General features: G+C 36.3%; 1 protein-coding gene across 1 annotated transcript; it reads left to right on the top strand.

Moving 5' to 3' along the window:
• Window positions 1-221: 221 nt before the first annotated feature.
• On the top strand, window positions 222-23,295 carry LOC121379342 (protein disulfide-isomerase-like). Its single transcript, XM_041507913.1, has 11 exons — window positions 222-468; window positions 2,617-2,814; window positions 4,772-4,905; window positions 8,369-8,506; window positions 9,059-9,163; window positions 12,223-12,348; window positions 13,882-14,082; window positions 17,893-18,013; window positions 19,644-19,822; window positions 20,214-20,303; window positions 21,503-23,295. The coding sequence occupies exons 1-11, from the start codon at window positions 324-326 to the stop codon at window positions 21,578-21,580; spliced, it is 1,515 nt and encodes a 504-aa protein (XP_041363847.1). The 5' UTR covers window positions 222-323; the 3' UTR covers window positions 21,581-23,295.
• Window positions 23,296-27,218: the final 3,923 nt, after the last annotated feature.

Genomic DNA, 27,218 nt, shown 5'->3' with positions numbered 1-27,218 from the left:
CCTAATCGATATTTCCAGGAGAGATGTGTCACGTGTGATAAGACAGCAATCTGTGTTTGATACGTCTCATTAATATTTTTACTGTACACCTCACCTTATGAAGTAAGGTAACACTAATTCACCGATGCGTAACATTTTTCCGGCAAAATTGACGATTTTGCCACGTGAGATAATTTCATCCAATCAAAATTCAACACGCTTGTTATCTCAGCACTGCACATTCAGCCCGGAACTGGCCGATGCCACGTTGAAAAGGCCTTTTTATTTGATCGTGGATCGGTGTGGACAAGAACGTAGATCTCTCTCACAAGTTGCAGTTCAGGATGAAAGCTCTGCTTGTTTTATGCCTCTGGACTCTGTCCCTTTGCCATGCTGACGAAATTAAAGAAGAAGAAGGAGTACTTGTCTTAACCGAATCAAACTTTGAAAGTGCAACGACAGACAACAAATTTATACTTGTTGAATTTTGTAAGTCGATTGTTTGAACTGTATTTCTGCCTGTTCTAATGTTTATATGTTCCTTGGTTGTAGGTGAGAAGCACCAGAACGATGTCTTTTACAGGTCGCCTCGTGCTAAATTGGTATATTTATAACTAATTGTGCATTATTATAATGCATATTGTTGAGTATTGAAGTTGATAAATAAGAAATCGAGAAGACCCAAGTCCACAAGTTAAGTAGTCACTGTAGTGGCTTGTCTGTTACAAGATGTCATTAATATTTACTGGGACATCTTTATTTTGTCTTAGATTGGTGACAATGTGTACTAAATGCTCCCATATGTTATGAATTACCATTCTTATGATTCTAGCATGAAGAGACAGGTCTATGCATATGGAGGGGGGAAAGAGTTCTGTGTTTTCCCCACTATTGGGGTATTGAATTAGCCATATGAGCTGGGTATTGCATTAAACACAAACAACATAGTGCTAGACTTGGGTTTGAACTCCATACCATCAGGACTGTAGTCGAGCACTGTATCCACTCAACCATGCAGTGAATCAACAAGTGAAACTACCCTTTAATACTTATAAATCTCATAGTGTATTTTGACGGAATGAACCGAATGTCTACAGAATAAAATGAAGATTTAGTCCCATGATGCCTCATTCTGTCTTCTGTGCTATATTTCTTCCAAAAGCACCATCAAAAGCACCCTTGTGGAGGAAATTGTACACAGAATAGTCCAAATGTATAATTTTTCAAAGGCAAAACATAGCAATACTGGATTACGACATATAAACATTACTATATTGGTTTTCTAGAACAAATTGTTTTAAAAGATATTGTATATATAACTATCGCTAACCCTAACCTTAAACTAAGCAAATATTTCTTTAAAATTGTTATGGGGAAAATAAGGAACTCATGCCCAATCGTTGGTGATTTTCATTGTTGGTAAAACAATCAAATTTATTATCAAATTAGCTGTCACGATCAGCTATCGATCCCTGAAAGTGACCGCAACATGCCGCCATTGTTGTCAAGCGAAAATACTTTATTATATTTCCGTTTCCGGTGAGTGTCGTGTGCAAAACGTCGAGTAATATGAATTGGGGAATGCACTGTATACAGTATACAGTATGTCAACTGACGGGACGTCGGGTGAGGTATCTCGCCTGCAGTACTCAGAAGGTTAACTGGCTATAAAAAACCCATCCTAAAGTCAGCGATGATGTGTTATGTTACACAATGCATCTCGCAGTATTGTTTAAATTATAAAATTAAAATCAAATTAGTTTACCAGTCATGCATTTAATGGTAGCATACTGAATATGTGACAGTTGGGTTTACAAAACTCAACTGCTTCAAAAGCCAGGACGTGCATGTAACACAATGGGTTTCACATATTCACCAGGCCAGTCCGGGGTACAGTTAACATGCGTGTTCAGTAAGCATTCAAGACTCTTTGTCATGTGCTCGCATTGACCAGTACAAATCTGACTGTTTGGAGAATGTCAAGTTCTGGAACAGTTACAAAAGTACTATCTGAAAATAACTGGAGAGAAAACTGCTGTGCATGTAGATCTTGCTTGTGTGCGTTTTTGGCATGCATTGTGTGATCAACGTTTTACATGTTGTCGTCTTTGCCAGGAAAGGCTGGTGGTCGCTTTCCCGTGCATGCTTAACTGGAAAGATTTATGAGAGTGGCAAATTGATCGCATGTATTAAAAATAGTTTTAAAAATGATTGTTTACATAGCACCATTTCAGGAGAGTGACCTTCGGGTAGTCTGATTTTGTTAATCACAAATACTTTTTAGCTTTATACTTTTTATGTCAATTAACATTTTTTAGCTCAGTACTCCAAGTGGTAAATATAAATGTTAGATAGACAGACCCATGTATGTATTAAATTAAACTAATTATTGTTTTGTAGGTGGGTTTTTTTTAGTTTGCAGGGATTCTAGATTATGGTAGCCCCACTCCCATGGCTACCCTCTTTAGGTAACCTATCCAATTATTACTATTAGTAAAATTGTATTACGTAAAGTAGGGCTAGTCATTGTTTAATCGAGGCTAGTCAATTTTTGAAATCGCTGATCCTGTGGCTAGTGGATTTTGTAAAAATTCTAGAAGCCCTGGTTTGCATACTAATTGTTTTTGTTTGTCACAGATGCGCCATGGTGTGGACACTGCAAAGCATTAGCTCCTGAGTACGCCAAGGCTGCAAAGACGTTGAAAGATGAAGGATCCGACATCAAACTGGGAAAGGTTGATGCGACCATCGAGTCTAAATTGGCCGAGAAATATGGTGTCCGTGGATATCCCACACTCAAGTTTTTCCGAGAAGGCAAGGCTGTGGAATTCCAAGGTATGTCACTGTCCAGTATTCCACACGGATTTAAAATGTTTGGAATCTTCCTGATTTGGGGGATTTTAGTGCTATTGGAAAACTATTCCTGTCCTAAACCATCTGACAAATCATTTCTAGGGTTGAATTTTTTTATCTTTTTTTTACCAATATCCCAAAGGAATAGTGAATTAAAAAAAACCCACTATTCCGTCTAAAAATGTACTGTCCCTTCAATTATTAATGTACCACTAGTTTTCCTGATTGTGTTACGTCACCCTGTACAACATAACGTAACGGACAATTGTTTATATACCAATCTATGCATTACTGCATACTAGCTGGAATTAAACGCAAGGATTTGTTCTGCAGAAAAATGTAGCTGAAGAAAAAGCGTAAGCGGAATAGTCGCAGGCGATTTTCGGTATTCCGTGCTTTATTTTCACTTTCATGACGGAATATTGGAAGAATTGTTTTACTATTCAGCGCTCTACAAAGCGAGTAAAATACTCGCCATGGCGACTAAAGACATTCCCTGGCGTCTAAAGAATAAAATCACATTCGCCAGTTGGCGACTGTCCAATAATTTTACTTAATCTGTAAACAAAACTGGACATTGGAAAACACTGGACCAGTAGCAATTTATCATCCATAAAACGTGTTTTCTATCAGTAGTTTATTGGAAAAATAAAAGTTTGAATCAAGTTAATCGGACTATGAATAACGTTGACGTTAAGAGGGGTATGATGTTATCTCCCTTAACTTGAATTTCAAGCGTTTGGAAATAATTCGGCCCCAGTTCACTTTTGAACTAAGTCGGTCCTGTCCCATTTAGAGCCAGGTTTTATTTATGTATTAAAATGAGATTGTTGAGTCACTGTGTGTCTTTACTTGTCTGTTTCAAACTCAAACGTTAATTATTTTAAATGTCTACTTATATATGCGTTACACTGCACTCCAATCTTGTCGTGCTTATCGTGATAACGGGTCCCTCCACGATAACAACGTCTCCAGTCGTGAATGTTGTTTTAATCACGTCGGAAGTCATGTTCACCAGTGGAGGATGAAAACATGTTTAGATTTTCATGACTCGACTTTAGATGGCATTAAAGACACAACTATTTACAAAACAGTATTTACAGATTTACAAGGCAGTATGTGATGAAAATAAATATTATTTCAACCAAAAGTAAGGTAGCCGATTGGTAACTACACGTTGAAGCCTGGTAATTAATATCACAATGCTTTTATTTAACTTTTGATGAGTACAGCAATTTAAATGCATAACTTAGCAGTGCCATTAAAATAGGATTCGCTTAATTTCGTTTAATAAAATTATTGGGTACGGAATTTGATAATGATAGTTAATAGTCCTTCACTGTTTTAGTGGAACCGAACACAAACAGTAACTTGTAATTACTGTTTAACAACTAGGAATTACCCTTTCACGAGTTCATTCGAATGCGGTCCTAATAACAATTACGGCATTAGTAATGTGCCGTAAAATGGCAGATGAATCGATTTAATGATAAGTATATATTAGCTGGCTACTAAATATAAGTGGTTGGCGACTAAAATATTATACTTTACTGGCCAGCGAAGAGTAAATTTGAACTTGCTTTGTAGAGCACTGCTATTCCGTTTCGAAATTTACTCTTTGCGGAATAGCGTAAAATTCCACCCCTGATTTCTAGTACACTGTAAGCGTAATGGTTTAGAAGCAGAACTCTGCATTTAATATGGTTAAGTTTACTGTAATATTTTGTAGACTTTAATCTAGGCCTCTGCTTTGAGTCTCGACTCACATTATAGTAGTTGAGTAAGCGAGAATCAGTTTTTACCTGAAACGACCACTCAGTGATTACTACAGATTGTTCACTGAATTTTGATATTTCTCTGTGACATTAATGCCACTATGTCCAACACCCAGCATCAGTTTTGATGATCTTTTTAAGTAGATTTGTTGTTTGACTTGCAGGAGGACGACAGGCATCGGACATCATCAACTGGCTGAAGAAGAAAACCGGACCTCCAGCCAAGACCTTGGAGTCTGTTGATGATGCTAAGAAATTTGCAGAGTCTGATGAAGTTGTGGTTGTTGGATTCTTCAAGGTTCGTAATGAACAGTTGTTTAACCAACTTAGTAATGGATGGTTATCACTCCCATTATATCTGGTCATGTGGGATAGTACATGGGCACCGAGGTGGTGGACATTTTGACCTGGAATAATGACATCATAGCACACGAGAGAAAGATATACTGCAGATCCTGAAATTAATGCAATCATAATGTTAATTTAATGCGAAAATGCGAGTTTGTGTTGTTCATATTAATAATATTACACATTTATTTCTATGTTTTGTATATGTGTCCCACATTATTAAAACAAAAACAAATTTATTGTAGGTGAGACAGACTTAACTGTCAAATAGTCCAGCAAGGTATGTGCTATTAAAACAAAGAAAGATTAAAATTCTAATATATTTATAAAACAACTGGAACACAATTCATTGTAGACGAGATGGCTGATTGTCCAATAGTTCAGCAAGATGCCAGCTATGTGTGACGATTGCAGGGTCTTTGGCCACACTGCTGTCAAAAGCTGACACGATCCATTACGCATGAATGGATTTTAGCATGCTAATATTGCGTTTCTTTGTCTTTACTGTTCCCTGCAACCTTGTTGGCATACAGTTGTAATGGTACATGTATTCTAATGTGTTGTGCCAAATGTACGTAACTATACACATTACGTAAATGTTTGCCGCAAAGATATGCTGCGAGTTGATCTCATTAAAAACACTAGGGACGAAACAGGTCAGTTGATGTGTACACAGACAAGTTAGTGAGTTGATCTCATTGAAGACCCCTGTAACTCGGATTTAACCAAAAAGTACACCGATGTGTATTTTAGGAAAATTAATATTTCACAGGGAGGCCACTCGCATTAATTTGATGTCACATTTTAGTCTGCCCACAGTTGCTCACCTTAATTTAAGGATGCGTTATTTCACGATCTACAGTATCTTTAATAGTTTCCTTTCATGGGACAGCTCTGTCCTATATATACCTGAGAATGAGAGAATAGTTTTTATCCAGCTTGTTTATTACGAGGTGGAAGGCTGTGATTTTCAGCAGATGGTCAACTTAACGTGTCTACCTCACTGTGCTCAAAGTGAATGGCAGTTGTAGCTTTTGATGTAGCAATAGAAATTAGGGGACTTCGGCAAAGCTGGTTGCAAGCAAAATTATTTGTTACAATTAAGGATACATATATACAATATGGAATGTTTGGGAAGGGCACAGTGGCAAACCAGGTTTTCCATCACAGCATTGTTCTTGCTCAAGTTGCTGTAGACAACATCCAATGTTTGGGGCATAATGGCAGGTAAAGAAGGCAGCCTCAGCTCTTGTCCGTGTCATGGTAAAGTTTAAACACTGAAACGGTATCCTGTTTTCAAACTTCCTGTAGCACCTAAACTACTGTTCTGTACTCAGTGGTATTCTAAATATATTTAAACAAATTAAGTTTTTAAAGGTCCACTTTACAAAATAGTTTGTAATTTAAAAATTTAATGCTTCACCAGATTATTCTATTATCATTTGCCACAAATTTAAAATTGTGTAACCAACATGCAAACATATTATCATGAATTGTTGTGCCCTGTTGTCTGAATGAATACGACAGGTTTCCATTAGTAGTTTTCGACATTAATCAAAATCATTCATGAATATCCTCCACATTGGGTATGGATGTTTAAAACTTAACTTACATTTTTACATAAAAATTATATAATAAAAAAATTGTTAGGCATTGCAAATTGTTTTTTGTTGCAATTGCTTGATAAAGTTAATATTTTGGGGTGATAATGGTAACATTTGTTATATTCATATAATATCTACAGAGAACATTTTGTTTTCAAAATCTTGTTTGGTGATATTTCTGGTCCAGTGTTTGCGCTTTTAAAGAAAAATATTGCCTTACCCTTCGGACAAGTTTTGACAGCACTTTCATTTGCCAGACTTGAAACTTTTTCAAATTGTAAAGTAAATACATCTATCAATATCCAAACAACATATACTATGAGAAAACTTTTATTTTGGACATAGAACAAAATTTTAGTGTCGGTCAATAAAATAAAATACCATTTACATTTACAGTCAGCCATGCAGATTACAATCCTTCCTTCTACCCGGACTGTCAATATAACATTATATTCATATACATTGTATCTTAACATCTAGTCATTCCACTGTGACTGCCAATGAAATTCATCATGCTCCAAGCTTGTAGGTTTATTAAAAAAAAAAAAAACTACTTACCAGGTTTAGTAAATGTAAAAATACTGTAGCCTACAGATATTATCACTAGCCCGAGATTCTCTCCCTCAAATTTTGTAGAATTTTTTTCCCCCATATATATATACAATTAACTATTTGTCAGCATGGTTTTATTTTGCAACTAAAATTTAAAAAGTAGTGAAAAAAGAAAAGAAAAACATAGTTTAAACACTCACTCGGAACACCTCGGCCGCCGTGAAAGTAAGAATCAAATGGCCAAGTTGTTTCAAATTGGTCAGTATCGAAGTCCATGAGTAATGTCACATAATACAGTAAGAAAGGCCGACGTCATGGTAATTAAGTTCATTTGTAATCCGGATTAACATTAACAATTTATCTTAATAAGTTAATTCTCATTTTGATACAAAGAATGTTTTTCCAATTGTAGTGTTAACAGTAAATCTATCTTTTGTCTTGGAAATTAATGAAAATAGCTGATATTGAAAAACCTACTGGAAATGCCTTACGGGTACAAATAATAAAGAAGACACATGCGCATAAGAAAACATCACGTGGATGCTGTAAGATAGGTATTCTGTTCAGACAAACGGGGTTTTCCAAACTCTTGACTCGTTTTCGCTACATTAAAATGACAACATGTTTGCATTACAAATGACACCACGCAACATTCAAAACATTATCGAATTTGAAGATCAACATCACAAAAGGCAAAACTATGAGTCATTCGGCAGGTTATTTCCAGAAGTGTATTTTGGTATTGACTTGCCTGGGAAATGTTTTTCCCATTTTGGACAAGCTGAGCTAAAAGTGGCAAATTGGAAGACTGAAAGTATGTTTTTACTTCTATCTCCGCGGTTACGGTTTTTGTTGTTTCTTCTATAACCAAAACCGAACTGATTCCATGGTTAACCACACATCTCTACGATGAATATAAATCTGAATATTCAGTCATTCCCTGTGACTGTCAATAAATAAATGTTTTTTGCCAGGCGGGGCAACCTGGGATAGTGGTTTGACTTGCTCGTCAGTATTTTCTGTCTCCAGGGGTGATCGGGCGACCAGTAAGATAGAACCCTGCTAGTCAATTGAAAACTAATTAGCAACCACTGGTTAACCCTAACCCTAACCACTGTTTAATGTTTGTGAAATTGTGAAGCAATCTCTGAAACTTACGTAGTGAATCATGAGACGATACTGAACAAAATGTTCCCCAATCTACTTGACAAACTGTTAATATTTGTTGTTTGAAAACTGAAACACATTTGTTTTTAGGATCTGGAGTCCGATGCTGCCAAGGTGTTCACGGGCGTGGCCAGTGAGATCGACGACATTCCGTTCGCAATCACCAAGCACGACTCAGTCTTTGACGAGTATAAGGTCGACAGAGATGCTATTGTTTTACTCAAGAAGGTATGAAGTTTTCTTTATATATTTTTTTTAATCGGAGATATCATAAAAATTTATTTCACTTTCAGCCAGTCATAGCGAAACAAGTCCTGTAGCCTGTTCATGGATTTAAAAAATGTATGTTCCCCCTGCATTTTGTTCCATTTTCATGTAAGTTATTTTTAACTTGAACATTATTTTGCGACTTATTTGTTAAGCAAGTGGTATTGTTAAATGAAACTAACTATTTGATAAGCAAGTGGTATTGTTAAATGAAACAAACTATTTGATAAGCAAGTGGTATTGTTAAATGAAACAAACCATTTGATAAGCAAGTGGTATTGTTAAATGAAACAAAACTATTTGTTAAGCTAGTGGTATTGTTAAATGAAACAAACTATTTGATAAGCAAGTGGTATTGTTAAATGAAACAAACTATTTGATAAGCAGGTGGTATTGTTAAATGAAACAAACTATTTGATAAGCAAATGGTATTGTGAAATGAAACAAACTATTTGTTAAGCAAGATATTTTGCATGCAGTATTCATATTAATGCCAACTTGTTTGTTTTTCAGTTTGACGAGGGACGAAACAACTTCGAAGGCGATATCAAGGCTGAAGCAGTGAAAACTTTCATCAGTGGAAACAGATTGCCTCTCGTTGTTGAGTTCACACAAGAGGTATTTGAAACTAAGTTTATCTAATATTTAACAAATTTAAAAAATCATAATTTAAATTGTCTTATATGCATTAACGTTCTATAAATGTGACCCAGAGTGCATGTTAATTTTGGTGTTGTCCTAAACTTGTTTTCATGGCAAAATACCTAAGTTTAATAAGTTTAAACAGTATGCTAACAAGTCACAAAACCTGTTTTAATTAGAGGATATTGGAGATTAATGTTTTAAATTATATTGGTATGAATCTTGTCAAAATCGGCTGAATTTTCATGTGTCTGATGTTCATATATATTTACGTTCGTTGATTTAGTGACGCCGATTGTTATATCATATTTACGTTGATGCCGATTCAGGTCTCAATTTTAAGGATTTTGGTCACTGGCACGTAGGGTAAGTATGGGTTCACATTGAGGTTGCCCCTCCAAAATTTGGTTGCCCTGATTTCATCCGTGTTTTGAAACTAGAGTTATATTTATATTCCAATAAAACAGTAACCAACAGGTTTGGAATTAATATGTTGTCGATGTAAAATGTAATATGTACTGTCTGACAATAAAATACATTACTTTTTAATAATGTTTTTAAATGTGTGTAGTTTGGCGACACATCAGCTATTTTCTAATCAAATGCACTTTATGTTCCAATCGAATGCATTGGAATGTTTACTATTCGGAATACTTTAGCCGATTATGATTTCCCCCGATGTCTCACGGAATCAGCCAAGGAGTTCCGAGTGGCAAACAAACCCACGTGATTTTGACTGATTGATTGACGCTTTAGTAGAGGGGATTATTTTCCGTTTCAGATTTTGCAAATTCCGGGGTTTTTTTTCTTCCTTTTTGTGTGTTAATTAGTCATGTTTTGTTATTATAAACTATATCCATTTATATTTTATTGTTCCAGCTCTGAGCTTGTTGGCTATTGCTATTTTAAATACCTGTAAACTTTTTTTTGACACAAACTTAACAAGAAGTTAAGTAACGTTTACTTGCCACTAATAAAGACAAAACAAAAGGTGATGTACCATATTTTCTGGCCTATTACACGCATTTATAAACCGCACCACTTGATTTTAGACTAAGTTCCGACCTTCATCCGTACATAAAGTGATAAACTGCACCTTTAACTAAGCCGCAGTTAAAACAAAGTCACAAACTTAATTACTGTTAATTATTGTTTGTATTTAATAATAATAAAGAGATCCATTCTCCCTTAAATTCAAACAATAAATAATTGTTGATTGTGTGGCTTTCAGTTTCATTTCATCTAATGGATTATGGGTAAGTTTCGTAAACAAAACACACTGTTGACAAACCCCGCTATTTTCATGAAAATATTAACAAGAACTTGGTACCGGTAATGCATTGTTCGTAATCTTACATTAGTTGCCAAAAAATAGATAAATACATGATAACATTTTATTTGTTCCACTCCAGTATGATTACAAAGGGTGAACCAAAAAAAAAAAAAGTGCACAAGAATTACTAATACTCACTCGATTACACATGTATGTTTCTCTGTAGCCTAATTAGCGTGTCGTGTGCACAACTTACATATTCAAACATGGTCGGGTCAAGCTGGATATAGGCCAGTGGTAGTGAACCACTAAGCACTATTCTGTCGATCGTTTACCGTTTCAACAATGCCTAGAATTATAATATAATATATTCAGAGCCAGTTTAAGGATCCGCTGGGCCAGTAGCACAAATAAGAGCGGGGCCCCAATTCCCAAGATATATATTTTGCAACCCCCTCGGGGAGAGTGGAAAAATGACCTGGGGAAAATAAAGGTACACAATGCCTCACCGCGGGACTCCCTGAACCGCGGGACCCGTAGCATGTGCTACTAGAATAAACCGGGAAGAAGGAAAGTAAAATGCTATTTTTGTGTGCAATTTAGAAAACAGTCGGTTCAGAAATAAATAACTTGTAGTAAATTCCATAGCATGAAAAAAGACGTTTCCCGTGGAACGGACTATAAATATGAATTGCTTCCGTACAGACTAACAAATATGCCCAAAGTTTTACGAAATACCTTTTCCCAATGAAAGTGTTGTGTAAATCGGTTATGCTTACAAATTGTAATAAGTATTATTCAAAAATAACGAAATTGAACATACTAGAAATCTTATTATATAATCAACATTCTAAAATTGTATTAGTACATGTTTATTTTTATATTTCAAATTAAATTTCACTGTGTAAAGTGACACGGGTAAACGGTCACATGCTTTGTTGCAAGCTTACGGCAATTAAGCGTAGCTTCCGAGAATGAACGGTTCTGGAAGTGTTTAGGCATACGAAAGTTGGCATACAAAAACACTATGCGTATATTATTAATATTAAATCTTAAAACTACCAAAAAGATTTATAATGGTGCTTAAAACAGAAATACAACTTTTGAAGGTTATTTTTAAAAAATCGCAAATTCCGTTTCAGTTACTAAATTCCATCCGTTTTTTCGTGATCGCAGTAAATCACCCCCTCAACTTTAGATATAACGACAGTTTAAAAGCGATTATGGGCAAGGAAACTGCACATTATTATGCGACACAACTCGCCTTTTGGTGTTAAAAAAGTCAAGTCGTCCGACGGGCAACCAGTATCATAGAATTAAGTTGCCCGACTGAATATTAGGTCGTCACAGACGACCGTAAAAATTGAGCGCTGCCGATTGTTATTGTATATTTACGTTCATTGATTTATTGATGCCGATTGTTATTGAATATTTACATTCGTTGATTTATTGATGCCGATTGTTATTGAATATTTACGTTCGTTGATTTATTGATGCCGATTGTTATTGTATATTTACGTTCGTTGATTTATTGATGCAATTGTTATTGTATATTTACGTTCGTTGATTTATTAATGCCGATTGTTATTGTATATTTACGTTTATTGATGTTTTGGGTGTTGAAATATATTTATATTTAATAATTTGTTTATTATTCATGTCTGATGTTAATGTATATTTATATCTGTTGATTTCTTCATTTAATCATTTGTCGGGTGTTACATATATTTACGTTTGTTAATTTCTTCATGTATTCTTGCAGTCTGCTCAGAAGATTTTCGGCGGTGACCTGAAGAACCACATCCTGCTGTTCATGGAGAAGTCTGACAGCAAATACGACGACACCATCAAGGACTACAAGGAGGCCGCCGCAGACTTCAAGGGCAAAGTAAGGTCGTGTCGTATTCGTGGTGTCGGGAGCGTATATCAGCACGTGTATGTACTTAGTCACACGAAACCAGCAAACATGACTAGGGGTATAGCAAGGTCACTTGTTTGTTGTCACATGTAGATTAATAGGTGCAGCCATTGCATTTCATATCGACATTCAGCAATGAAGTAAATTTAATGTGAGCACAAGTGGGGTGGGGTGGGATGTGCCAACACATCCAGTAAACACAACACATCCAGTAAACACAGTAGTGTAGATATTTAAAATACAAATATAGAGCTAAAGTACATTTTGACTGAACCTACCTATTTTAGCCTGACTGTTTGTGTTTGTTGAGGCAGATTTGTGAGTTGCAATGTCTGTACATGTGTTCATGTCCGCCATGGATCTCCATGTATACCGGTGACAGATAAATTGAGATACTGACTTGTTTGAAACGCACACGATGAGTGGTGGAGCCTGTTGGGTCACACATTCAGAAATTGTTCTGAATGTTCATGGTGTATGAGATGGACTTTGTCATTAAAGGGAATCTAAACTCAAATATGAGCCTTACGTGTTGGAAAGATGCATACCCAAACCACCAACACATACTGACACTTTAAGAAATGAAAAACACATAATTTTAGATTTGATGAAAAAAAAATTGATTATTCCTGCTAACTGGGGCAGCCATTTTCTTTTGTTTTCGTTGTGTCCGCTACTCTAGCTTGGCATGAAGTGACATCAGCTCCTACCAACTCCTGTATGCACAATGTAAACAAATGCAATAATTTACGACAAGGCGTATTGTAAAATGAAGGCTTTAGCTATGTGCACATATGTCAATTTGAACACATCTTAAAACATAAATTCTGTTCCAAGTGTTTGTTTGATCAGTACTCCATAAATAACATTTGTGGTATGTGCTTCCCTGCTTGTAAGGAACGGCCTTTGCTGTAATTTGTATCCGTAGTTTTTGTAACTGAAATCTTCAACCCATTGTCAGCTGGACATAAAATGTAGTTATCTCCCCTTAGTGTTAACCCCTCCTACAGTTTTTATTGAATTGCTCTGAAACTTGGTACAATGATCCTGTGGGCAGTCCTCCATAAACTAAGAAATATTTAAAAATATATATTGTATTTATCTTGTAGAATGTTCATCGAATAATTCTGAAACTTAGTACGGATTCTCAGCAGACGTTTTCACAAATTAATAGAGAGATTTTTATTTTTATATATTTTAAAAATTAAATTTGAAATTTAACATTGTTTAAAAGTCTATATTCTCCGATAATTTGAATCAAAACTTGGTTTTATGATTCTCTTGTGCTGTCTTTACAAACTAATATATATATATTTTTAATTAAATGTTTTAAATTTAAATAAAATTAAACATTAGGTGATCTTTCCAAATTAATAAATAATTACTACTGACAAAATGTAAAATTAAATAGCCGAGCTCTAAAGGCTTTTCTTGGCCATATGAATATTTATAACTCACAAATTACAGTGTATATATCTGTATTTTGTAATGTTTAATTTACAGGTGTTGTTCATTAGCATCGACACTGCTGATGAAGACAACGCCAGGATTTTGGAATTCTTTGGACTGAAGAAAGAAGAAACCCCGGCTGTCCGTCTGATTTCCCTGGCCGAGGATATGACCAAGTTCAAACCACCCACCGACAAACTGGATGTGGCCAGCGTCAAGTCATTCGTTGAAGATTTCGTCGAGGGCAAGTTGAAGGTACTGGTGGTTATATATATATATATATATATATATATATATATATATTTATTACCTTTTAGATAAATTTCATGCATTTTGATTGGTCAATAGCTAATCCATACCACAGGTACACCGTGTCATTTTCCGGGTCAATACAGAATTTGGGCACCAATACAAAATTTGCCAGGGTGTACGAAACTATCACGTGACTTCCGCTTTGTAAGTTCGGCAGAATTGTTATCGTTTTGTGTTTTCACTCTCGCGCCTCAGCTCTTAAACTAGGAAATACGTATTGAATTCTGTTTGAAAGAGATTGCGATTTATGGTAAGTGTTTTTTTATTACTTTATTATTTTTAAATACATACTTTCTTGAACATGTTATAACCAAAAAATATAGAAAATCGTTGATTTTCGCATACTCATGCTACTGCATTGTAAATTTAATGGCGGGAACTATCACTGTGTAGGCGACCGAACTATAACAAAACTATTTCTTTGAAAAACGCATGACATGCATTCTTTGGAATGTTATACGGGTAAGTATAGTTTGATAAATATCAATGTGCCCGAGTGTAATCAGTTGTTTGGTAGTTTTCCGTGTAATAATTTTTATTTATAAATTGACAAGACCCGTGTCATTAAGGTGATAAGAGTTGTCCCCTTTTGTTTACAAATCGTCTTTAACTTTACAAAAGTTAAAAATGTTTGTAGTTAAATCTAGATTAGTGATTTGTATTACCCTGATAAAAGTAGAAATATTTTCAGTTAGTTATAGTATTTTAATTTCTATAGTATTATCTGGTAAATGGCATATCTTAGTGTATAAATAGTTTTAAAAAATGTTAGTATATTTCTAAAATTCATATAAAGCGCATTCCTTTAAAAAATTATATTTTTGTGTTTTATTTGAAATTTTATCTTATAAAAATATTTTAAACCTTAAAAATCTTTGTGTGATTTGTTCAAAATGTTTGAAAAAGATCTAAAAGGTAATAAATTCGTTACGCGGTTTTTGCCAGGGCGTACAATCCCGTACGCCCTGGCAAAAACCGCGTAACTAATAATATATATATATATATATATATATATATATATATATATATATATATATATATATATATATATACTAAAAAGAATTTAAGGGTCAAACGATATTTTCGACATTATTTTCTGAATGTCAATTATATTAGCTAGACCATAATGTCACGCATGGTATTGTTCCATTTTGACGAAAGTGGGTCTAAGCAACCCATAAATGAATTAAAATCCACTGTCATTGACACTGTCGACTAGTTCTAATGGCGAAAACATGCTTACATTTGCACGTAAATTAGGGCAAAAGTGAAAGGTCTGCTAAGTGCCCATAACTTGCTTTTTCACAAAGCGCTTCATTTGCATGCTTTGCATGTGTATTCCATGTTCCCAATGCTGAATTTCCGTATAATTGGAGCTTGCGATCGTGTACAGTGCACACTCCAAATTCGACAATGGTACGACGTCAACTGACTATCGAAGATCGAGGAAGGGCTATTGCTTGGCTTCAGGATGGCAATACGCAAAGAAATGTTGCTCTGAGACTTGGTGTCGTTGGCCGACTGTGGCAGCAGTACCAAGCAACGAATTCTGTTCGAAATCGTCCACGTTCGGGAAGACCCCGAAGCACTACAAATAGAGAGGACCGCTACATCACCAATGTGGCTCTACGTCAACGCACAACCACTGCACGCCGATTACGTGACAATCTGCGGACTGCGACTGGAACTCGAGTGTCTGATCAAACCATACGCAATCGTCTGAGAGCCAATAATCTACGCTGTCGTCGCCAGGCTGTTCGACCACCACTCCTACCACGTCACAGAACGGCCAGACGTCACTGGTGCACGCTTCATCTGCGGTGGCAACGTATTCAGTGGGGTCGAGTGATGTTCACTGATGAGTCCAGGTTTAGTCTCCAGTTCAACGACGGTCGGGTTCGTGTCTACATACGTCCTGGGGAGCGCTTCGCTGACGTTAACATTAGACAACCTCACCGGTTCGGTGGTGGCAGCGTCATGGTGTGGGGCGGCATCTCTATCCATCACAGGACCCCCCTCTATGTGGTGGATGGCAATCTGAATGGAATCCGCTATCTGAATGAGATTATCCGGCCGTTGGTTTTCCCAGGCCTTCAGCAGATTGGCGGCGGGGCAGTTCTGCAGGATGACAATGCCAGACCCCACCGCGCCAGGGTGGTAACGGACTTTCTCAGACAACAAGGTATCGCCAGGATGGATTGGCCAGCATATTCGCATGACTTGGCCCCAATAGAGCACGCCTGGGACGAATTAGGCAGGAGAGTTCGGGATAACCATGCCCCTCCGGCCAACCTTCATGATCTGGGTCAACTTCTTATGGCAGAGTGGCAGGCCATTCCCCAAGAGTTCTTCAGACGTCTGATCAACAGCATGAGGCAACGATGTGTCGAGTGTATTCACGCCAGGGGTGGATTCACACACTATTAAACGAATGTTCTAATGTGTAAAATCCATGTTTGACAACCTTCAAATTTGACAGCATGTCATGTGACTTTTTTGTATACAGTGACGTTTATTTGTGGTTTTTTGTAAATATGGAACAATAAATTAAATTTTTGGTGTAGTTTACATCATCAATCTAATACACTCTGAAACTTATTTGTTTATACATTTTTGACCCTTAAATTCTTTTGAGTAGTATATATATATATATATATATATATATATATATATGGTTTCATACTGGTGGTTGTATATATATTTATATATACGATTTCATACTGGTGGTTGTATATATATTTATATATACGGTTTCATACTGGTGGTTGTGTATATATATATATATATATATATATATGTGGTTTCATACTGGTGGTTGTATATATATTTATTAATACGGTTTCATACTGGTTGTTATATATCTGGTTTATAATATGTTTTAGAGCAATTTATTTCATATTTTTTATATTTGTAAAGCAAAAAACTGATACATATTGAAATTTTGTGTGCGTATATCTATATAAAAGGTGGTTTGTGATGAAAGATGTTTCTGCATATTATTTAGGATGTTAAATGTAATTGGTCCTACAATGGAGTTGGACTTTATTTTCCTGTGGTTGTAAATAAAATAATTATATTGAATAGGTATTAAATGTAAAATGAGGGATTTTCATTGGCCCTCCCAGTGACCTCAACAATACATCATGATTTAAGTAGGTATATGATTCTAATAAGTAGGTAAATGATTCTAATAAGTAGGTAAATGATTCTAATAAGTCTGTATATGATTCTGTCTGTATATATCTACCCGATGTTTATAATCAGAAGTTGATTGGTTGGTGCAAACATTATAAGCAGGAGCGGGACGTAGCCCATTGGTACAGTGCGTGGTCGGTCTGGGATCGATCCCCGTCGGTGGGCTCATTGGGCTATTTCTCGTTCTAGCCAGTGCACCACGACTGGTATATCAAAGGCCGTGGTATCCCTGTCTGTGGGATGGTGCATATAAAAGTTCCCTTGCTGCTAATCGAAAAGAGTAGCCCATGAAGTGGCGACAGCGGGTTTCCTCTCTCAATATCTGTGTGGTCCTTAACCATATGTCTGATGCCATATAATCATAAAGTAAGTCATAAATAAAATGTGTTGAGTGCGTCGTCAAATAAAACATTTCTTTCTTTACATTATAAGCAATGATCAGTGATAAAATCCCAACAGATTGCCAACACAAATACATGAAAACAAAATGTTTTGCTCTGTATTTGGAAAGAATTGTTGAGAGAACTGACTGATATCGTGTAACGTTTGTGTTTTCAGCCTCATCTGATGTCCGAAGATATTCCAGAGGACTGGGATTCCAAATCAGTTAAAATTCTAGTCGGCAAGAACTTTGTAGAAGTTGCCAAAAATAAGGATAAGAATGTTTTAGTTGAATTTTGTAAGTGATTGTTTTATTTGTTGTATGTAGCAAAGCATTCTTTTTCTGTGATTCCCATGGAACTTATCACCATTAATTTCTGTATAACTTTCATTATCAAGTCCAGTAGAGTTACTTCCCTTGTTCTATGATCATATGTACACTATTCGTATATTGGGAAATTAATCATTGGAAACAAAACATTTTCATTGTTTTTACCAGTATAAATAGTATAGAAACAAATATATTTGTCTATCTTGTTTGGCATAAAATGACCGATTTAGTACCCCACAGTACATTTTAATTGATTACCAAACACATAATTTCATCTGGGGCCCAAAGACTAATTTTTTCTGATACATCCCAAGGTCCCCATGTATTTTGTTTAGTGGTCTGTAATAAAAGATGTTGATAAATGTATATGTGAAATATGTCGTAATATTGTTTATCATATAATATCTTACATTTTCAGTGCAGATCACATACTTTAAGAATTTGATAACTTTGCAAATTAGATGTAAATTAGTCGAGGTCTCGGCACTAGGTTTGACATTTAAGCAAACGTACATGGGTGACACTCCATGATTGACGTATGCATTCATAGTCATCAAATAAAAACATTTCAATGGCAATTTGACACTGAAAGCTGTCCAGCGTTCACAAAACAAAAAACGTTAGGCATAACTTTATTTTGATGTAGTGACATCCAAAATGACGTCATTTGAGTTTGATGTCATTTCCATTGAAAAATACACCGCGCCACATATTCTTACGTCATTTGAATATCTAGTAATGGCGGACTGGAATTAAAGTTGTGTGTACAGTTTACAAAAACACGTTGAATTAAGCTTGAGCTTATATGATAAAGAGATTATCACTCTCGTGTATTTCGGTATCGTCAATATCATATATTAGGAATAAAAATAATGTATTTGTATTCCTAATATATGATATTGACGATACCGAAAAACACTGGTAATACCTCTTTTTATATATTTATTTCTGTGTCCACAGTAAGACTGGTTATACATGTTAACCTACAGATTACTGGATTGATTTTTAACTCAAACCACATTGAGTGGGTACAAGTTTATAACTGTTGCTCGCATAATTTCACTTTAAAAGTTTATAAAATAAAAATAAATGTTCATATGTGTAAGTATTATTTTCATGGTTTTTTTTTTATCAAATTAGTTTTTACACTTTGCCATCAACTTCCTGAAAATGACCATGACATTCTGTTATTGATGTCTAGGCAAAATACTCGATGACAACTAATTTTCGAACTCAAAAATATTTTCTCCCAAGTATTTGTAGCAGAAAAATGAGAAAACTAAATTGAGCATAGTGTAAAAACCGTGAAAGTATGACATGGTGACTGTACTGCATCTTGTGTGCAGTGTTGTGCGACACGGGCGGGTTATCTCATCTGCAGTGTCTTACAAAGGTTAACCATTGATGATAGTCCTGCTAACATGGTCAAGATAAGCATGTATGCCAGTGTCAGGTTATGTAGTTAAATTGTGAGAAATTCAATGTCACCATACATACAAAAATCACCTGGTACGTTGACCGAAGTGCATCATATGTACAAGTGTGATACTAGTTTCAACACTGGTTTGTTGTTGACCAAGTTGTTGTTTGTTTGCAGACGCCCCCTGGTGTGGACACTGTAAGCAGCTGGCCCCGATATGGGACGAGCTCGGAGACAAGTACAAGGACAGCAAGGACACCGTCATCGCCAAGATGGACTCCACGGCCAACGAGGTGGAAGGGGTCAAAGTACAGAGCTTCCCCACAATCAAGTATTTCCCGGCCAACAGTGATGAGGTAGGTTCACTGCATTGCTTCTAACAGAGCCAGTTTTCAAATTTTACTCCTTGAGCCGCATTGACATTTGATTTGATCAGATAACCCAATGTATTAAAGGCATTAGCCTAGTTATCAGGCAGTGCGAAGTAGTTTTAGTTTTGGTAGGGTTTTCTATATTAAATACAACTTCTTGCTTAAGATTTTGTCAAATACATTAAACAGTCTCACTCTAGAGTGAGTTCACTCCATAAGTTTTATACGCACCAGTCCAGGTCATATTGTGTTTGCAGAAGACCTAGATTTATTTCCTTGAAAATAGAAAAACGTGTTTGTTGTGTACTAAAGTTTTGGCTAGAGAAATGACGTGTTTTGAGCCCGGCTCCCTAACTAATGTTCTGTCTGTCTGCAGGTGATAGACTACAACGGTGAACGAACGCTGGCCGGGTTCACCAAGTTTTTGGAAAGTGGTGGCAAGGAAGGTGCCGGCCCAAGTGAGGAGGTAAGTGAAATGCTGTAAAGAGAGATGAGAATATAATTAAAATGTGGCAGGTGATCGTATTTCTCCTCATTAATTAACTTTTAAATAATAAATACTTCCCAATCAGATGTTTTTGGAGATTAATATCCTTCACAATTCCATATTTTAGTGCTACTCAAAAACTCATTAATTAAAAGGTCACACAGCTTTTAAAAAACTGTTTTTGTTTGTTTTAAAGCTGCACACCCTAGTTCCATCCAGCGAAAATAAATTATAATTTGGTTAATCTACAAACCTGTAACACTCTTAGATCACGTTTTTATCAAATGGGAGTGAAAAAGCAGGTTTTATATCGATAAATACCATGGGAATCCCCATGTCCCAATTGCTTGAAATAATTTTGAAAGTTAGTATTCTGATGTCACCAGTAGAAGCACAACAATGCCTACGTCACGACAAATTTCACAGACTTTGGGTGCGTTCGTTTCACCTCTCCTGGACATGTTCCAACTATTCTGTCCTGGTTGTATCCTCTCTCCAGATATCGTAAGACTTAGCAAAATTATTGGTTTTAAGGGTTTGTAACGTTTTGTATTGAGACACTTACTTGTCTGAACTTTATTGTTACTGAAAATGTTCACGAACTGTGAAGAAAAATCTCACAAATGAACAACAACAAATCGGATGTTGATTGCGCGAACCGTGCACGAGAAAACAAACCGAACCAAAATGATAACGGTCACGTGATATACCAACGTCTGTGACATTAAAAATAGATTGGACCTCGCTTGCTTAACGGTTTTTGTGAAAAAATCATTTCGTGGTTTTACAAACATCAGGATTACCAAAAAGCACTTCAGGTGAATGGAAATGTGTATTCTAAATAATAAAATGTAAGTAAAGTGCAATTTTATTGTGAAAAATGGGGTTTAATAGTGAAAAACAACGCAGTAATGGTTAACAAATAAACGTAACTAGGGTGTGTCCCTTTAAGGGAGGGTGTGTTGTGTGTGTTCAATATAATTTTTGTCCCTGTGGTATGTTGATATTCCTGTTGTGTGAAATCTTCCTGGTTTGTAAATGTCTGTAAGCTGGCTGTTAATGTGTCAGTGTTTTAAGATGAGTCATAGAAATGGTGTCTTTCTTAGCTTTCATTGTCCCCCTGATTAGGTCACATGATTCATCCATAGTGTTGTACATTCCTCTCCTTGTGTTTGCAGGAGGTTGAAGAGGAGGAGGGTGAGGAAGAGGAGGAGGAGGGTGAGGGTGATGACAAGCACGACCCCGGCGAGTTGTAAACCCTCAACCTCAGTCTCAACATTGTCTTCTCGGTTGTCTTCTGCCATAATATCTTTGTCTCTTCTACCAGTTAACAAGACATGTACATAGCTGACGCTCCACGTTGACCCGCGTACAGGCCTTCATCGGGCATTTCACTTCAATTTTTTAAATGTTGCACATCTGTTAATAGATAAATCGTTACGTGTTGGTTGATTGCTTAGATGTTAACAGTTTAAAAAGGTAGCTGTAAATTTGTTAAAAACAGCTGATAGATATATTTAATTTGAAGAAGTTAATGAAATGTTGGATTATTTAGTGTGTGAGAGCTGTGTGTGTGTGTGTGTGTGTGTGTGTGTTGGTGACAATTTTATCAAGTCTGGGAGTAGGTCTAGAATATTTCAGGCCTTGTTAGAAAGGGTTTTATTTTTTAAAAACATTTTAATGTTACACTAGAAGTTACATATCGTCATATGAAACTTTTATTACCGTTTATATTATCAAATAACAATTGATGAGAAGGAATACTCGTAGATGTGTACAAATTAATGAAGTTTGTAGTCCAGTTTTTGAAGTATAAAATGCTGTTATATTTGCTAATGTTTTCTAATATTTTGTTTTAGAATTTAGCAAGTAGAATTGTATTTTTGTATAGATGACATGTTATTTTGCAAATTATATCTTTTTTGATTGGTTTTGCAATCCCAAAGGTTGTGTATTTGTGTATATTAAAACTCTGGTAATATTTTTTAGAATGTTTATATTGTTTTTGCAGCGTATCATCATTGGATACTACAGATAATTGACGTCTGTATGTAGCATTAGAGAATTTCTTTTCACAGATGACAAATAATTTGTTTAATAAACTTCTGCACTTCCTAGAGTAGAATATTGGCAAAAATGATAAGTTTAGTTTCTTATGCATTCCTGAGAAAATCCCTACCACCACTAGACTTGATGATGTAGTTAGTAATAAATTTGACACACTTTATACTAGTCCTGTTTCTAGTTGTACAGCAATGCAACAATGATTCAAGTTTTTTAAGTTATTAAATGACATATTTAGCGTCATGAGAAGTCGACATGCATGGTCCAGTTACAAAACTAATTTAAAACCCGTCAATCTCGATGATCGAGGCATATTCTCGTATGACGCCATGTCTTGTTGACTGGTATTCATTTGTCCGTGGAGTGCAAGTGTTTGGGTAATGAATGTGTTGTGTGTCTCGTGTGTTTAGAATACCATTTTGCCAATGTAAGTCATTCCTATTTAAGTACGTGGTGCTGCGGTTGTTGATAACTTATTCAGATATTCGGGCAACCTGTGGGAGAGATCGGCCGCCATTTTGTTTGTAAAAATGATTGTTTTATTGCCTTGGAGCAGTTAGGTGACTTTTTGTTCTTTAGTAATTCATAACCTTGGTGTCTTGTTGGGTTTTACTTTTGACGCTTTGTTTTTTTAATTATTAATGTTTGTTTGGGGGTTTTTTAATTTGTGAGATCTATATGTTTTTTTTTCCTCCTATATAATTTTGAAACGGGCAGGAACTGATTTGTTTTTAATAAAGTCAAACTTTTGAAACACATTTAAATGGGCCAGTAAGTCAGTTTTGGTCAATGGTTACTTCAAACTGTTTTGTTGGTAGTCTAACCACTTTCAGCAAATTCATCTTTGTTTTGTCATCTTCATGAGATTTTGTATCAGACATTATGAAAATAAATTGTATAAATTTGATGTCACTTGTGTACTTAGTTGTTTTTTGCCTACCAAACCTAAAGGCACTGACCCTGCTGTGCAGTGTAACGTAGTCGGTATTAGTTCTTCGTGTTGACGGTATCGAGCACCGACCCTGCTGTGCAGTGTAACGTAGTCGGTATTGATTCTTCGTGTTGACGGTATCGAGCACCGACCCTGCTGTGCAGTGTAACGTAGTCGGTATTAGTTCTTCCTGTTGACTGTATTGAGTACCGACCCTGCTATGCAGTGTAACGTAGTCGGTATTAGTTCTTCATACTGACGGTACAATTGAAATTTTGAGTAAAAGTCAGTATCTATCTGAGATATTTGTATTTTTGCACATTTCTTAACACTGTTTTTATTTAAATCTTGAATTTTTATATTGATGTTGATCATCACGTTATTTGTTTGCATTATCATAGTTTGACACCCAATAGCCGATGTATTTGTCGTGCTGGGGTGTCGTTAAACATTCATTCATTCATTCATTCATTCATTCATTCATTCGTATCAAGCATATGGTTGTTTATCCACCTTAACGTAACTCGTATTGCATTCGAGATGACAAACTTTGACAGTACGGTTGGTTGGCGCAGCATTTTCATCTTTAAATTGTACATCCTATATTATTCAAAATAAAAAGACAATAATGGTTAGGGTTAGTTTGACAGTCACCTACTTCCAGACCGTCCGCCAGTGAAACGCTCCATCAGAACTGCAACAATTCGGTGGGTACGTGACCTGGTGATGTTACTACATTCTGTATTCATTGTGTCGGGAGGGACCGGCGTCGTGGTTAGGCCATCGGTCTACAGGCTGGTAGGTACTGGTTTCGGATCCCAGTCGAGGCATGGGATTTTTAATCCAGATACCGACTCCAAACCCCGAGAGAGTGCTCCGCAAGGCTCAATGGGTAGGTGTAAACCAGTTGCACCGACCAGTGATCCATAACTGGTTCAACAAAGGCCATGGTTTGTGCTATCCTGCCTGTGGGAAGCGCAAATAAAAGATCCCTTGCTGCCTGTCGTAAAAGAGTAGCCTATGTGGCGACAGCGGGTATAAAGACAAATTCGGTGGGTACGTGACCTGGTGATGTGTTGACATTCTGTATTCATTATGACGGGAGGGGTATAAATAGAGAATAATACATGAGTGACCGTTAGATACCATTTATCTCACAACGAGTTGTTTTAAAATGTATCTAACGAGCGAAAACGAGTTTGATACATTTTTAAACAACGAGTTGTGAGATAAATGGTATCTAACGGACACGAATGTATTATTCTATTTCTTACATATCCGCAAATACCAGGTTTTAACATCTTTTTGGACTAAAAGTTATTTACAGCCGTTGCATTTGTAGCGAACTTACACATCACAAACACATGATTGTCGGGTTAACTATACGTCACAATGTAATCTATTTCCACCGTGTTGCTTTTCACTGGCTGCTTGGCACTGGAGACCTGGTCATCACCTAGGAGCAGCCAGTCGTATGTCATGAAATTGTTAATACACATTTGTGTGTCAGCAACCCATGTGTTATCAAAAATAATGCATGGTGTTCTCACCAACGGGTGTGTAAGAAAGACAAATTCAGTGGGTACGTGGTCTAGTCATGCATACAGTGGTAAAGCGCTCGCTCGATGCGCGGTCGGTCTGGGATCGATCCCCGTCGGTGGGCCCATTGGGCTATTTCTCGTTCCAGCCAGTGCACCATGACTGGTATATCAAAAAGAGTAATCGAAAAGAGTAGCCCATGAAGTGGCGAAAACGGGTTTCTTCTCTCAATATATGTGTGGTCTTTAACCATATGTCCAACGCCATATAACCGCAAATAAAATGTGTTGAGTGCGTATTTAAATAAAACATTTCCTTCCTTCCAACAAATAGTCTTAGAGGTAGGACTAAACGAAATAACATCCGGATGAGTCAAAGTTGGAGGTGCACGGAACTTTTCATCCCACAGATGACGCTACCAGTCATGGTCATAGTCATGGTTAGGTCATAGGGTTTAACCTGCACATTCAGAACAAGCTGTTGTAGCGCACGCCTGTCATGGGCGCAGGTGTCCACTTCCCCCGGCTCCTCCGTCCAGGACAGGAGGTTACCAGTCCTGTCATTGGTGATATGTACGAGTGTGTGTTGTGATAGATATGAGAGTGTGTTGTGATATATATGAGTGTGTTGTGATAGATATGAGTGTGTGTTGTAATAGATATGAGTGTGTGTTGTGATATATATGAGTGTGTGTTGTGATATATATGAGTGAATGTTGTGATAAATATGAGTATGTGTTGTGATAAATATGAGTGTGTGTTGTGATAAATATGGGTGTGTGTTGTGATATGTACGAGTGAATGTTAAATATGAATGTGTTGTGATATATATGAGTGAATGTTAAATATGAGTGTGTGTTGTGATAAATATGAGTGTGTGTTGTGATATATATGAGTGAATGTTAAATATGAATGTGTGTTGTGATATGTATGATTGAATGTTGTGATAAATATGAGTGTGTTGTGATAAATATGAGTATGTGTTGTGATAAATGTGTGTTGTGATATATATGAGTGTGTGTTGTGATAAATATGAGTGTGTGTTGTGATAGATATGAGTGTTGTGATAGATATGAGTGTGTGTTGTGATAGATATGAGTGTGTGTTGTGATAAATTGTAGCTTTATCTGGCCAGTAAATTCCTGTGTAATGTAATTCGAACTGATGTCAGTGTACCAACTAATAGTGTGCTAGAAACATGTGCGGGGTCCTACTAAAATAGCATGACAGGTTTTCTGAGGAACTTGGGTAGTCATAGATGCTATCATTATCTGTGAAATGAGGAGCTTAACCCCTAATGTTTTCTCCTTTAGGGTGAAGGGTGGTAGTATTTATATCCATGGTGTATATGTCGATTGATACGCTGCATGTAGGAGTTTTAGCCACATATGTTACTATTGTCGTCTATGGGATTTGATTTGGTGGTGTACACCCTATAGGAAACACTTCACAATTCATTAGTAGCAAGGCATCTTTAATATACACTTCCATGGGCCATCTGAACCCCCCCCCCCCCCCCCCCCGCCCCACCCTAAGCGTTCATATACACTTAACGGGTCACGCTAACTACTATGTTAATGTATATATGAACAATCGCTACTATAATTTTTTTTTACCTTCATAGCTGCTTCGACATGCCCGTTTTTACAGGATATACATGTATGTACTATTATATATTTTAGTATTATTTTATTTTATTTTATAATGTAAATAATCATATACTTAATTTTATTTGACACCCACTAGCTGATGTGTATGTTTGTGCTGGGGTGTTGTTAAAAATTCATTCATCCATTTATTCGACATTTTATTTACAACTTCTCTTTTAAAAAATATTTCATTAAAACATCCAATACGGAAAACCGACAGATTAAGACGCGACGTTACATCTTGAATTTGACAAACAATAGTTACTGGTAGCTATTTTAGTGCACGAATATTTTTTATGTACTTAATATGTTTTGCATCATCAATCGTGCCGGTTACTGACAATGGGTTATTACTGTACATAGTTCTGTGCTACTGTTATTCCCTGTCAGGCGCGGATCCAGTGGGAGGGTGCCGGTGACTGACAATGGGTTATTACTGTACATAGTTCTGTGCTACTGTTATTCCCTGTCAGGCGCGGATCCAGTGGGAGGGTGCCGGTTACTGACAATGGGTTATTACTGTACATAGTTCTGTGCTACTGTTATTCCCTGTCAGGCGTGGATCCAGTGGGAGGGTGCTGGACGTGCACATTTCAGTGGTATTCCGACATGTTCCGTTAAAGGGACAGACCCTAGTTTTTAAACACTACAGCATATGTTTGACTAGTAGAGCCGTTTATGATCACTGGAACCAAACATTACTTATATTTTA

The sequence above is a fragment of the Gigantopelta aegis genome, chromosome 8, assembly GCF_016097555.1.
Source record: "Gigantopelta aegis isolate Gae_Host chromosome 8, Gae_host_genome, whole genome shotgun sequence".
In the NCBI taxonomy this organism is placed as follows: Eukaryota; Metazoa; Mollusca; class Gastropoda; order Neomphalida; family Peltospiridae; genus Gigantopelta; species Gigantopelta aegis.
The sequence above is the reverse complement of the archived record's forward strand: the minus strand, read 5'-3'. Positions and strand labels throughout refer to the sequence as shown.